General features: G+C 38.4%; 1 protein-coding gene across 1 annotated transcript in view; it reads left to right on the top strand.

The window, feature by feature from the left end:
• The window catches only part of Gpc6 (glypican 6), a 1,075,163-nt gene that overhangs the window by 978,210 nt on the left and 82,367 nt on the right, over window positions 1-14,586 (top strand). Inside the window, exon 6 of the mRNA XM_005374116.2 lies at window positions 6,198-6,341. Within this exon, the coding sequence (XP_005374173.1) occupies window positions 6,198-6,341 (144 nt within the window). The remainder of the gene's footprint in view (window positions 1-6,197; window positions 6,342-14,586) is intronic.

The raw sequence follows: 14,586 nt of genomic DNA, 5'->3' as shown, positions 1-14,586 counted from the left end.
AGACTTTGGAAGGTAACTATAGGTTTAGTCCCTTATAAAAGAGACCTGAGAGAGCTTTTAACCCTTTGGGACCTTCTGCCCTTCTGCCATGTAAGGTTACACGAGAGCATACATCTGTGCAAGCAGAGTCCTCACCAGATGCTGAGTCTTCCAGTGTCTTGACCTTGTGCTTCCCAGCCTTCAACACTATAAGAAACAAGCTTCTGTTGTTTGTAAATAACTCCACCTAAGGTGTTTTGTTCTAGCAACCCAAGTGGACTGAGCTACATGTCTATTACCACCACAGCTTCTCTGGAGAAAATAATGGTCTGAACAAATTATACATAGACTGATGCAGATATGATGGCTTTTGTCTCCCTGGGTATAAACGTGATAGAAATACTCCAAGCGCCATCTAAGAAATACTTCATTAACACTATAGAATAAATTAGAATCAAATGAGTAAATAAAACATCGCTTAGTCTCAAAACATCATATCTGACTAAGTCTAGACAGCATGAACTATTATCTGTATTTAACACAAAATATTAGCATTGAAAATTTCAAAATGGCACATGGGATAAGCCTAATAAGAACCTAATAAGAACACATAAAGAAAAAAATAGGATGAGAGAATTTTTTTAAAAACACCGAGATTGAATCAGAATCTGTCTGCAGCCATTGCTTGTGAGATTTCCAGTAGTGTCATTTGTGAATGTATAATCAAGCTATCAAACATAATGCCAAGGTAAAACAAAGACAAAGAGATATATCCCCCATGACAGCACACACTGTGTTGAACAAAAGGAAACATGTGAAGATTCTGCAATGTTTAGATTCTAAATAAATGTATTTAGGACCCTAAACACAGCACTTAAACCTGTTATCACCATACCTCCCTCCCCTTCCCATCCGTCCAAAACCACCAAGGTCTCTGGTTCAGCACTTTCTATCTTAATGTCAGCTTCTTTAATCTCAGAATGCCAATATACTTCTGAGACATTATCTTAGTAATCCTCTTAAGAGAGGGAATTCTTGAGCCAGATATCTTCCTGAAATTCACAGGGTTTTTCAAATCAGGTAGGTAAGAAAGTTAATTCCTTTGTACATCTGCAGCATTTGTCTACACTGGGGTTCCCAAATGCTTTCTGGAATTATCTAATTATTCCTTGCAACATCCCTTGGAGAGAAACAGGCAGGGGGTGATACTGATTCTAGTTTTTAAAGGGATAGAGCTAATGCTTTGTTCCACGATAAGGTGGCTTAACCCATAGCTACATCTCCTAGAAATCTCTTTTCTGATGTAAAGAGAAAGCATTTAGTGAACAAAATAGTAGTCTGTCAAATTAAAGATGGAAGAGGTTAAAGTGTTGGCACAAATGCATCTGAATGGATGCAGTTCTACATAAGTCTCTTCTCCCTTTGGCAGGTGACAACTACCTTGGTGGCCGTATCTCAGGTGGTGTTTTCTGGGGCACCGTTCTGGGGAGAACCTCCTGGGGAAACTGTTACCAAACAATTTGAGAAAACACAAATAGCATCCTCTCTTTTAAAGAGTCACAACATATGTGTGTTTTTTTTCTAGTTAACATGTTTAAAATATTTTTCTTGGATACTGTTAGTCTATTCAAGCTCATACGACAAAATACCATAAACTGGGTGATTCTGAAATGAGAGTGTACCTCTCACACGAGCACTAATCCTAATCATGAAGACAGATTCTCTCACTTCTCAAATATCCCACCCCCTCATTGTGTCATACTGGCAATTTCACTTTAGGAATTTGTGGAAGACACAAATATTTAGACCATGCATTAAGCATGAAATTGTTAGTGTTCACTTTGTAAGTTATCTAAGTTATATAATATATGTTGATTAAAATTTCTTCTCCTTACGGGACTGAAAAGGGGGTGATTAATCATTGCCAAGCAAAAGTAGGGTAAATTGATGCTGTAGTGTGTCTTTGCACCTGTTTCCATTAGGTTTTGTAGACTTCTGAAAGAAAAAATAGCTCTTAATCACTAAGCCGAGAACTTCCACACTAAAGGGTTCTTCTTATAACAATTCTGTCTTTCTAAGGGTTATGTTAGAAATGGTTACTAGATCTGGGTTCTTGGGTCCAGAAGTGGTAGAAAGAAGACCAGATTCAGAGAAATGCAGGCTCAAGTGAACCTTTAATGGGAATTCTGCACGAACAAGAAGGGAGACACAGCTCAAACCAAGAGCAAGTCAGGCCAGTGACCTCCCAAAGGAAAGGGGGTGGTTAATACAGGAAAAGTCTCTGCCCCAAATTCCCATCCAAGTCCTCCATGTAAAATAAGGGATCCAAACTTGCAGAATGCCCAGACCTGACATAGGGGAAAGAAACTCCCAACCTCAAAGATATCTGGGATGAGTTCTTGTTCTTTAAAACAAAAGAATAAATTTTAGGAACAACAGAGGTTAACAGCAGAATATATTTATTGAGGGAAAGAAAGCTTCTGTGAGAGAAAGGGACAGAAGGGGACCTGAGAAGGTTGCCAAAGAACCTGTCTTCTCTAAGCACTTTCATAGAGCAAAACCATGAGGTGAGGTGGGTCCAAGGTAGGAAACATGGGAAATCGCAAGGTGGGCATGAGGTGGGACAAAACTATTGTCAGCCAGTCAGATTATGAGTATAACTGCTCAGGTAAAGTTGATTAAATCGGTATCAAATGGGGAAGCCAGTCAGGCAAGTGGACATGAATACAGAACAAGGGCCCTTCCTTTCCTGGGATAGTGACTTTTCCTGCCTTTTTCAAGGTGATTGCAACCTACTTAGAATATCAATCCCTGATGTTCACCCCTAGGGAGGTATGTGCGTGCATTTGTTTAATCTTTTCTCTTGAGGTCTGGCCCACAGCTGCAAGGTATCTTGTCTTCCATAGGGGTCCCCTCAAGGGCCCAGCCCTGGGTGACTGCCTATAATATTTCTATCTACTCAGTTGCCTATAACAGTGTTGGTGGTCAGTGTCTGGATTCAGCTGCAGGCAGCTCCGTGGTCAGCTCTGACTAAAGACAGGATTGCAGGAGTCTGACACATGCATCTGTTATATCTATGTGTGACACATGCATCTGTAGTTTATAGCTGCTGTGTTTTTAATTCTGGGTCTGCATGTGAGCCCTGAGTCTCCATTTATGTCCTTGTTTTGTTCTGCTGTGAAAGCATAAAGCAGGAATAACCCCTGCAGGGCCCCTTCCCTGCATTTAATCATTCTGTCCCCTTTTGGGTGGCCTCCAACTGTCTCATTATCTCTGTTAAGGGACTTTCAAGATAAGACAGTATTGTGGCAAATTTTTATGTGGATTTCCACCTGATTATGGGGCTAGGCACTGTTTCCAAAATAATTATAGGTCGGTATTTTCTTTGGTTTGGATTGTAGACCCAGCAATCTCTGAAGCAATCCTCAAAATCCAAACTAGATAATAGAAAGCCACTGGGGTAAGTTACTAACCCCTATTCTGTTCTAATTAACACTCTTTAAAGCAAACAGCAACAAAAATGAGAGTTTTAACTTTTTCTGTTAAAATGAAATATCTTCCCAGAAAATCAGTATTCTTTTAGGGCATTCCATATTCCTCTGATTACACTTTAACCCAGAAATCGAGATTCTCCCCAAAATGCAGATTAAGAGGTCCTGTTAACTCTATCAGAGCCTGCCTTCATGAAATCTCACCAAGATTTCTATTACCATTGTTTTGCCTTGGGCTTTAGGCTTTGTAAAAGTCAGCTGTCATTTTCAAAGCAGTCCAAATAGCACACTCAACAGATCCCTGGAGCTTTGGAAATGTTAATGCCCTCCATCAACAGTGACCTTGCCACTGGGAAATGATTTAGGCACTAGGGAGAAAAGGACCCACCATCTTTATCACACTGGTTTACACCATCAACTTCAGAAATTGTGAGAGGGAAGAATAATCAATAGTGTGTTAAGAGCAATCTCAGGAATGCCAAGACAAAGTGCTCCTGCTCTGCAAAATGCTGAGTTGAAGGAGAACTTTTGAATGCACAAAAGAGAAATTAGCTGTAGTGGCAAAGCAAAATGAATTGTGTCTCAAGATGGAACTTGTCTTTGGGAATGGCACTCAAGGCCTCCCTGCATACTGCTGTGGGATCACGTACTGTGCCTCTTGGGAAAAGCCTCTCTTACAGTTAAACAACAAAGAATCAAATAACAAAACCAGAGCAAATGCACTGTAAATATACACATGCAAGTTCAGAATTAGCTCACATAAATAGTCCTGAAGAGTTTTCTGGAAAGAAAAAAAAGCCTGTAGAAGAATCATCCCTGTACAAATGTAAGAAAGATGTTCTCAAAATATTACTGTATTTTCTGTAAATCTAGGTAGGATGTTCTCTTTTTATAAGTGACACAGAGTAGAAAGCCTGTAATGACAGTAAAGGAGGTGCTCCCACACCACTTTGAATGAAGCCCCTTTGGGAAAAAAAAGTCAGCTCAGTCCCTAAGTTTATTATAATAAAATGTTTGATTTCCCACAGCTATCCTAATTGTGACATGAACAGCTGTCAACAACAAAATTAGAAGAACTTGTCATTATATAGATTTCATCCACATTTGCTTGTCCTATTTCCACATTGTTGCTCAGGAGAGGGTTTTCAAAGAATATTTCCAGTACAAGGTTTTCTCTATTCACGAGGCGGCACATGAATTATTTGGCCTAATGTGTTATACATAAAATACACTTGTCCTGTCAACATGGATCCCGCGTGGATGCTTATTGAATGCCAAATGTAAGTACCTCAAAAAGACTGGGGCACAGTTTGTTTAATACTGAAATCATCCTATGAATTAACTATTAAAATCCTCACTTTTCCTGTGAATTAATTACTGTAATCCTCACTTTTTTGTTTTTGAGGCAGGGTCTTGCTATGTAGCTCAAACTGGCCTCAAATCGGAGACCTTCTTACCTCTGTCTCACCTGACTCAGTCTCCTCAGGGCTGGGATTATAAGTGTGCACCATTATGCCCAACTCTACAGTCCTCATTTTTAATATAGCCAATTCTCATTGTTGTCATTACATGTCATAATGCAAACAGAGTTATCAAACACTGACCCATGATTCTTATGGGGAACATAGGATTAGACTCCTAGGAGCCACTGGTCCCAATATTATGATCAGCCAATCAGAACATAACCTTGTTCTACGGGTGTTTTGCCACAAAGACACCTTTATGTATGTTTATGCAACACACTTTTTTTTTTTTTCCATAAAGCACAGCACATTGTTGTGCTCAGAAACAGTGGGAAGTAGTTCAGGCCTATGCTGGGGAGCCATGTCTACAGTAGTATCACTAAGAAAATGTAGGGAACTTCGTTGGTCTCTCATTGTATCCCGGGGGAGGAATACCCATGGGCATGAAAAATAAAAACAAGAGATAAGAGCTGGGTCAGGTAGAGGTGACCTTTTACCTGATGGGCAAGAGGACCTAACATCAGCAGTAGGGGCATTTATTTATCCTCTTGCAAAGTTAGTGTCCCTAGAGATAATGTTGACTAGCAACTAATGACTATATTGTCAAGACAGGTTGCTTTTCTCAGGACTGAGATAGCTTGACTACTTGAGGTACTCTGGCCCTGTCCTACCCTCACACATATGACCAATTTCCAGCTCCAGCTGCTCCCAACAAGAAAAAGAATAAACATGTGGTATTAAATAGACCACCAAGGGGCTGGGACTTTAGCTTAATGGCACAGGGCGTGCCTGACAAGTGCGAGGTCATGAGTTTGATTCCTGGTACCAGAAAAAAAATAAAATAAATAGACCACCAAAAGGACACTTGTTTATACTGTAGTATGAGAGCTGCAATTAGTAGACAGAGCATCACTGTGTTCAACATCAGTTGGAACATGTTCCAAGGACTGCTGAACTTTGCTGCCACATTGCCTGTGTCTATGAAAATACGATGAGTATTGGTTTGGGGAGTAGGTAAGTTCACAAACACAAAACCTGCCAGTAATGAAGATTTACTATATATGGTAAAACTGAGAGTCAGGACATATAGTTGATCTTTCCATTGCATTAGTGGTTGCGTGTATTGAAGTATCAAAGTTAGAGTATTATTGGAGGTAAGAATTTCATGAAAAATGTGAAAATCATTGTATTGTACCCTTCTCCATCATGACTTTAAGAGGAGATTCATCATGTAACTTTCTGAACCTTTCAATTGTTCTGCCAGGTCTTCCAGGGATGTGGCCAGCCCAAACCTGCCCCTGGTCTCAGATCTGCCCGCTCAGCTCCTGAGAATTTTAACACACGTTTTAGGCCCTACAATCCTGAGGAAAGACCCACAACGGCTGCAGGCACGAGCTTGGACCGGCTGGTGAGTACTCTCGAATTGATGACTCCGAGGGGGGTGGGCGCCTTCTGTTGCCAAGGTCATTTATTCTTCAAAACAGGTCATAGGATTCTAAAAATGTTGGTTGAAAATTCATCTCATTCTTATATCTTCTCCTGTTCTTAATTAGAATATTGAAAAGTAATAAGATCTTTCTTTTAGGGCAGAATTAGATTATTTAAGGAATCTTATAACTATTAATCAACTGGCACAGTGACCAAATTTTCAAGTACATATTTCTTCTGAAATATTAATTGGAAAACTGAGTTGCCATTTCTTCCAAAGATATAATTACAATAGCATATTTCTTATTCATCTACTTCAGTTCTTTTTTAAGCATGATTATTTATTCAATTATAATGTTACTTTATTATGACTTTTTATATGCAAAGTTTCCTAATGGAAAGTCCCTATGAAGAATTCTCAAAGTTACTACAATTTTTTCTTCTTTATATGTCTTTGAAAAGTTAGAATGCTCAGAAATAATCACTCTTTGAGCCATTTAAATGTGTGTCAGGGACTGAACATACCTATCATCAGAATAATTTACCAGAAAATACAACCATAACATAGTAAACATGATTTTTCAAATGTGCTTTAAAAACCAAATTTGGCATAAGAAATTAAAAGCTCATATTTCAAAGAAATACTGCCTGATTACATTTAATTCAATTTCTTTAATTTATAGTATTATAAACAATTTATATACCTGTAACTGTTAGTGTTGCTAATATTGCTTTGGCAATTATCTTGATGTAAAATTAATGGGTTTAAAATCTTAAGGTCATAAAATATTTGAACCATATCTGATTGTGTCATATAAGCTCAGATCTCAAAGGTTGCTGGTTATGAAAATACTTGTATTAGTCACTGCTATAAAGGACTTTATGATTTAGTTAATATCTTCCTACAGTGTAGAACTAGTTAAACTAGCTGCATTTGGCCTCAATGTAAGTACATCTCAGAATTTCTCTCTGTAAAAAAATCAAATGTACTTATGACATGAAGTCTATCCATGAAGTCTCAATATAAAGGGGTAACTGTAATAGTTAACTGCTAAATTATGTTATAAATGTAGTACCATTTATTAGTAAATAAAATCTCTCCAGTGCAGCATTTGGAAAATGTATCAAATTATAATTGCATCAATGTTCTACTTTGCCTTGCTTATATCTGTTTTCTATCCATTTCAGAAAAAGTTTAAATTAATTAGTCACCATTTTTCTTCTAAACAACTAATTAGATTCTGCCAACCAACTAGCCAGCTGTTTTAAAGAATGATGTTTTTCTTTAGGTTCCACTGTTTGGGTTCTACTTTAGAAATTGGTTTGTGTATCTTTCTAACTAGAAGCATATATGGTGAATTTAGGTTTGTTCCCATACCCCTCCATTTTAGTTAGCTCTGATTTAATATTTAGAAGAGTTTAGACCTTTTAAGGTTTTGCAAAATTCAATCTAATAACTGGAAAAAAATGTAGGATGAATAAATTTTAGAGAACTCATCTAAGCATTGTACCTATACATAAAAATACTGTATTATACACTTAAAAACTGTGAGTAGATCTCATGTTGTGTTATTATTATAATAAAACAAACTTTAAGAAAAGAACCAGGGTGCATCATGTATTTAGTTTAAATTTCATTGAATTTGCATATAATGATACCTATGACAACTAATTAATTCTTTCCCTTTGAAACAAAAAAGTACAGTTTACTGTTTTCCCCAAGAGAAATAAATACCCATCCTTAAGCAAGGGAAGTAGAACGAGAAAAATATATTTCCCAAGACACAATATTTACTCAGTTTAACATCACCTAGGTAAAATACACTTTGAAAATTTTATATAATGTTTGAAAATATAACAGATGAAAACTAGAATTTGAATGTCCTATACAGGACCTTAATTGGTAATCTTCAAAATACACCCCCAAAAAGGACCTGGAAGAGTACTGGCAAAAGGCAAACGACTGAGTATCTTTCATTTTAGGAACCCTTAAAATAGATATTTTGATCTATTTTTTCTAAAAATATTGGGTAATGGCTGATCATCTGATCATAAGCACCACTCTCAGCACATAGGTATTCAAGCAGCAAGTCAACTCTATTCCAAACTAGCGCATAATATTTCCTTCCTCATACGTGTGACTTCAGGCTGTGTGAGAGTGACTGTTGTCCTGATTTTTATTCAATTACATTCTAATTTCCTCCCAAATTCTAAGAATTGGCAACTTGTAATTCACAGCCAGTCTAAGCCCCACTGAGTCTACTTTCCTGGGCTCCTAAGAGAGAGAGGTTCTCTCCATATCAGAGATGTACCGCAGTGATCCTTAAGAAACAAGAGCTGGCCCCGAAGCTAGTATCAGAGTCTCCATTTGCAGCCCCTGGCTCCCCTGAAGCCTGCTTCCCTTTATGGGCTTGAGATAGTTCTGAACAGTGGTGAAATGGGACTGAGCTGCATTCAGACATGATTCGCTTCCGGAAGCAGCACCAGTGAGCTATCCAGAGGGATCTGTTACCCATTACAGTCCCATGCAACTGTTTATAAACAAGGCTCATGTTACCTACTCCTGTTTTAATTTTCCCCTGAAAAGGTGTTTCCTGAATATTTACAAGAAGCATGTGTCCCAGAAAAGGAGGATAATTGGAAAAGATTTCCCTTAATTTTTCTGTTTTACCAAAGAAAATGCTTCAAAGGCCAGCAGCAAAAGATTCTCCAATCACTCCACCCCTTTTCTCTAAGTGAAAATAGCTATAAGGGTCATAGTGTGTTACCTCTTAGTACCATTTAAATTAGTACCCATGGTACTAACTTCAGGATATGTTGGTAAATGCTCTTCTATCAATTTCTGTATGGCTATTTTTATGTGAACTAGTAATTAAGGGATTTGTTTTAGAAATAAAACTCCCTAACCCAAACTGCTACTAAAACTTATATAAAAGAACTGAAAATATTATTTTAAATATACCAGTTCCACTATTTAACATCTTATTACACTTGTAAGGAACTTATAAATTCTGTTATATCCCTAGGAAACATTTCCATTTGTCCCTGGAAAGTTATATGGGCCTAACACACAGATGAGGTAGACAGCAGCTTTCAAACACATTATCCTAAACTGATTTTTATTATCTAAGAATGAATGAATGTATTTGTATAAATTCAGCTGCTGGTGGAAAGCCAGCTCACCTGAAAATATAGCAGTCCTTCATGCCAACAGTCGTGATCTGTCAAGGAATCAGTGAATGTCATAGACTAATTCTGTTAACAGTTGGGGCTAGCTTTGTCTCTTTCTCTCGTTACCAACATTTACTTTAGCAGCACTCTGTCCCAGCTGAAGATGAAAGATTTTCAGATGTGATTGTTTGCATTCGGGAAGAGGTTGGTTCTCTTCCGTTTCTCTCAAATTTACACTCTGTGAGTTCTCTTAAATAATTTGGTATAAAACATTTTTTTAAAGAAAGATCCAATTCATGGCAAGTACCAAATGTAAAAATAAATCAGCACAAAGTAGCTCCATTTTAAGATCTGAGCATCCAGAGGTTTTGAATTATCATCTCTGAAAGGCAATTTGTTGTACAGCTCAGAAAATTAGAGCACAACGAACATAGTTGGGCAGGGGCTGTCTCTTACTTTACTCTAGCTCTTTCATTAAGGCTAAAAAGGTGTTTTAAATGCCTTAGAGGAATATAGTTTACAAAAGTAAACTGGCTTTTAAAAAGCCACATGTGAAAGTTAACTCATCAAGTTGGCAGTGATTTAGACCAATACATTTGTTCTGATGGTGTTGACTTCTCAGATATTCTGCTGGTCACTTTGAGGGTATTGGGGGTGGGGTGGGTAGGATACCAACCTGCAAAGCTAACCTTTGTACTGTGCTGTGCTATTGTGTGTGTAGAATAATCTCTTTTTCTTTTTCCTTTAAATTTGTTTTCCTCTTGCTTCCCAGAGGACTGTGTGGAGGACAATGCAGCATAGTGTAAGCTTTGGTCTTTTTCTTCCTCTCATCCTCATTTGTCTCTGAACAGTCATTCTGGAAGGTTCCTGAGAAACTCTGCCTCCACTTTCCCTTTCCAAATTATCCTGAGGAATTGAGTACCACACATGGCCAACTTCTCTCTGCTTGGTATTTATGGTGAACGACCATTTTGGTATTCTCTCCCAATGGCAAAGTTTTCAAACTAATCTTTGTGCAAGACTAGCTCATTTGGTGGCTGATTTAAATTCTGTCCCAATGTTCAGACTACTGTTGTCTGCCTGAAAAACTAGCTCTTCCCTGATAGAATATATTGGCCTTTTCTTCTCGTGCCAAGCAAATAATTACCTCACTAATAATGAGAACGAACCAACATCAGCTCTCATACATAAGGCGCTAATTTTTTCATTAGCAGGGATATAGAGAATTTAGGGGTTTAAGAAATAGCTTATGGTATAGGCTGTTCTCTCTTTTTTTCTACTTGAATTTACTCACTTCTTTTAGAGGATTCAGGGAAGGAGAACTAGATATTTTTTACTTGAAAATAGTTTGTACTCCGGCTCTGGACAAGAAATCCTAGGTTAATTTACTTGACATTTTATAGTAATCAAAGTAACCAGATAGTGATCCAATGTGATTTTCAAAGTGCCTTTCCATTACAGTAAGATTCGTTAATAGATGTGTACACTCTAATATCATGGACCAGGAGGGGAGGTGACTCTTGTCTGAGAAGCACATATTTATTCATGCAGCACATCTGTGACATCACGGTGCTCCCTGCCTGCCTGCTAAGTCTTAAATGCTGGTAGTGCTAACAGTATGTCTAAAATTCTTCCCTTAAAATTCATTTGTTTCAAAAGGAAATTGTCCCCTGAGTAGGATCCCCATTTGTCATCCCAGCCCTCTGGACCCAGGGCAGTTTGGCTGAGGTGAGAAAGCCTTGGAGCAGGGACATTCTCAAAGGGAAGACACAGAGAAAGAGGCATGGAGGGCAGACAGCTAGGCTTCTGATGTTCAGTGAGGAATGAGAAGAAAAAGCATCATGACTGAACAATTTAGGGTTCAGTCAGCTCAGCCCAGTCGACAGCTCCAGTTCACATACTTTCCAACGTAATTATGGGGGACATCCATATTTTCCAATCGAGCCAGTCTAATCCCCTTCTCTGACTGTTACCATGACCCCTGTATATTTCCATTAGGAATTATAGCTCCTTCGCTGGGGATTTAGCTCAGTGGCAAAGCGCCTTCCTGGCAAGCGCAAGGTCGTGAGTTCGGTTCCCGGTACCTGAGAAAAACCAAAAAAAAAAAAAAAAAAAAAAGGAATTATAGCTCCTTGAATGTTTTAGAATGAATACAAATCGTCCTTCCACTGGACTTCCCTGTTTGCCTCCTGTAATCTTTAGGCCAAAGAAAAAGATCTAGACATGATTCTTCCAAAAATGACTGCAACTTTTGAAAATTCATTGGTGTGTCAGTGGTAACAACTATGTTGTTAATATTATTACATACAGGTTTAAGTACTTGCAAAATGCCACCAAGGTCTGCACTTATTTTTTGTCAGTTTAAAACTAAAGGCACAAAACACCTGGCATCAGCTACTGTTTAATGAGTAATATGAGGTTCAGAATAAAATGCTACTCAAAAAAATGTTCTTCCATGCCTCTTTGGGGCCATTTTGATGTGATTTAGGAAGTCCTGGTTGTAAGGGGTTGGGAAACTGTTCATTTTAAATGGCTATGGAATTTCACTGTCACTTCAGAGGAGTCTGCATCGACCATGGGCTCCACTGTTTTGCATTTCAAAAGGATGTCAGGCTGTATTTCAGAAACTACTTTATTGCACCTGGTATGGTAAGGTACACCTGTAACTCCAGCACTTGGGAAGCTGAGGCAGGAGGATCTCTGTGAGTTTGAGGCCAGCCTGGTCTACATAGCGAGTTCAAGTACAGCATAGTGAGACCTTGTCTCAAAAAGTAAAGAAAAAAGAAATTGCTTTATTATCTAGAGCTTCAGCCACTGTGTGTAGGTGGAACCTATATTTCCCATGTTCTACGCTAACACATGCACACACAAATATACTCTCCATCCTCACTTGGCACAAATAGGCAAAAGTAAAGCCTCTGTAACAACAGCAAACCAGATTCTCCACTTTAATTAGTTTTCTGAAGATAAACGGATCAAAGCCAGATTGGCTTCCAGCCTCTGCTGCAGCTGAATAAATTATGCCCCATTCACCCTAGCAAACAAATGGCTGCTGCTCAATCCACTTCAGACTGTGAACTGCTGGGTCTTGCCTGAACATGTTTTACCTATTTGCTGCAAAACCCCACTGAGACACCCCAGTTTCATTTTCAGTGAACCCTTGGTAGTAACAGCAGCAAAATGCTGTGAGTTTTGAAGCAAGGAGAAAATAAAAAGCATTAAAACCAGACCACCCAGCTTATTCTGTCTCGGTTTCTGCTCTTCTCCGGGCGACATCAGCAGCATGTGGTAGCAGGGAAGGTTGCCTGTCACAGGCTTCCTTCCACTTAGGAGGCTGATGGCTGGTGAGGCCCAAGTGGGGAATATCATAAGACTCACATATAAAGTGATGGCTGATCTCCAGGATATTCTGCTTATTCCACGGGTTTGAAGGATACACAAGTCTAATTCAATGGTAAGCACTGTTGGGAACCTGGACGACAGGCCTGCTCCTTCTGTGGATCTTTCAGCTCATACTCAATGGACAGTGGACTCTTTTTACCTTCTTGGGAAGCTGTTCTTTCAAGCATGTGGGAGAAAAGTGAAACAGAAGGAGCACAGAGATCTCTTTTGGTTCAGGTAGAGTTGTGTTTAATTGCATGGGGCTGTATACCATAGGGACAACGAAGATATCACACAGCTCTGACTGCATAACTTCCTAGGAGATTCTGATGTCCAGTCTGCATCACTGCTTTAGGACAAGTCCAGAGAATCACATGGATCCCAACAGGGAAATAAAGACAAGCCACATATTTTCCTGGTGGAAAACTTTTGTACAATTTATATTCAGAGTAAGTGGTCTGAAATCATTTTAGAGGTAATTTACCAACAAAGCCATTTTCTACTGTGGGATGAACTCTCCTTTGTTTTCAGAGGCATTTAAGCAAAAGCTTTGGTGACCTCCAGGTCATAAAAAATGAAATGTTACACTTTCAGAACCAAAACAGAACTATTACAGATGTGTATCTATTGCATAGAATGTCAATATGCTTATTTTCTCCTTCAGACCTTAAAATTTCTAGACTTCAGCTAAAACCCAAATGGATGCATTCTATAGTTATCAATCAGTAAGCATATTTATTGAGTTCTTTGTTGCGTGGCACTTAGTAAAACTAACTGCCGTGGGCAATCTACATTGTGGCATGTTATTAGTGCTATCATCATCAAAAGGCGAGGAGTACTATTCACAAAAGACATAGCTTTTCAAATTGGTTAGACATACTGTGTCTCCTTCAGGGAGTAATACTTAGACTAGAGCTCCATAAACCACTAGCATACAGTACGTAGGAATGTGATTTTGTAATCTAAGATAGAGTACACCAAAAATTGTAGAAAGTGTTTTAACAAATGAATAATTGTTGACAAAATATGCAAATTGAAACCATTAAACATCTGCACCATCTTTGATATAGGCCATGTCTAATAGCTCATTTTCCCTTCTTAAGCTACAACTTTCTGCACGAATCTTGAACAAATTAAACAGAAACTTCATCATCAGTTATAAACTAGTCAGATGAAAGAGTCCATCTGCACACTCATTCACAGTTTCTGTCCTTTATTTAACAATGTAATTGGTGTTTCGGTGAGTTGATTATGAAAATCTGAGTAGACAAGCCACATTAAACTGCTAAATTATACCTTGAAAGTATTTGTTCATGTGACCCCTCAGTTGACACAGATATTTTATTAAATTGTTGAACAGTTTAAAGAACCTTTTTCTTGTCATAGAAAATCTACAGTAATTTTTCCTCTGTGCTGTCTGAGATATTTTCACCACAACTCCCAAGTGTGAAGTTCATGGCTGTGAGAGATAGAGCCGAAGAAATGAGATATTTTGTGAATACCAGGTTGATGTATTTGCTGTATAATCAATCAGCCTTTAACTGACTCTGGGGCCTATGGAATACTTTCTAAAGCACTGGGAATTTGGCTTTTCCCATAACATACTTGGACACTCTTTACTGCTAACAATAAACCTCAGGCATAAACACTGTAGAGAAAACTAGATGAAAAGA

Source organism: Chinchilla lanigera, unplaced genomic scaffold (genome assembly GCF_000276665.1).
Source record: "Chinchilla lanigera isolate Chin_1 unplaced genomic scaffold, ChiLan1.0 scaffold00003, whole genome shotgun sequence".
Taxonomy (NCBI): Eukaryota; Metazoa; Chordata; class Mammalia; order Rodentia; family Chinchillidae; genus Chinchilla; species Chinchilla lanigera.
The sequence above is the reverse complement of the archived record's forward strand: the minus strand, read 5'-3'. Positions and strand labels throughout refer to the sequence as shown.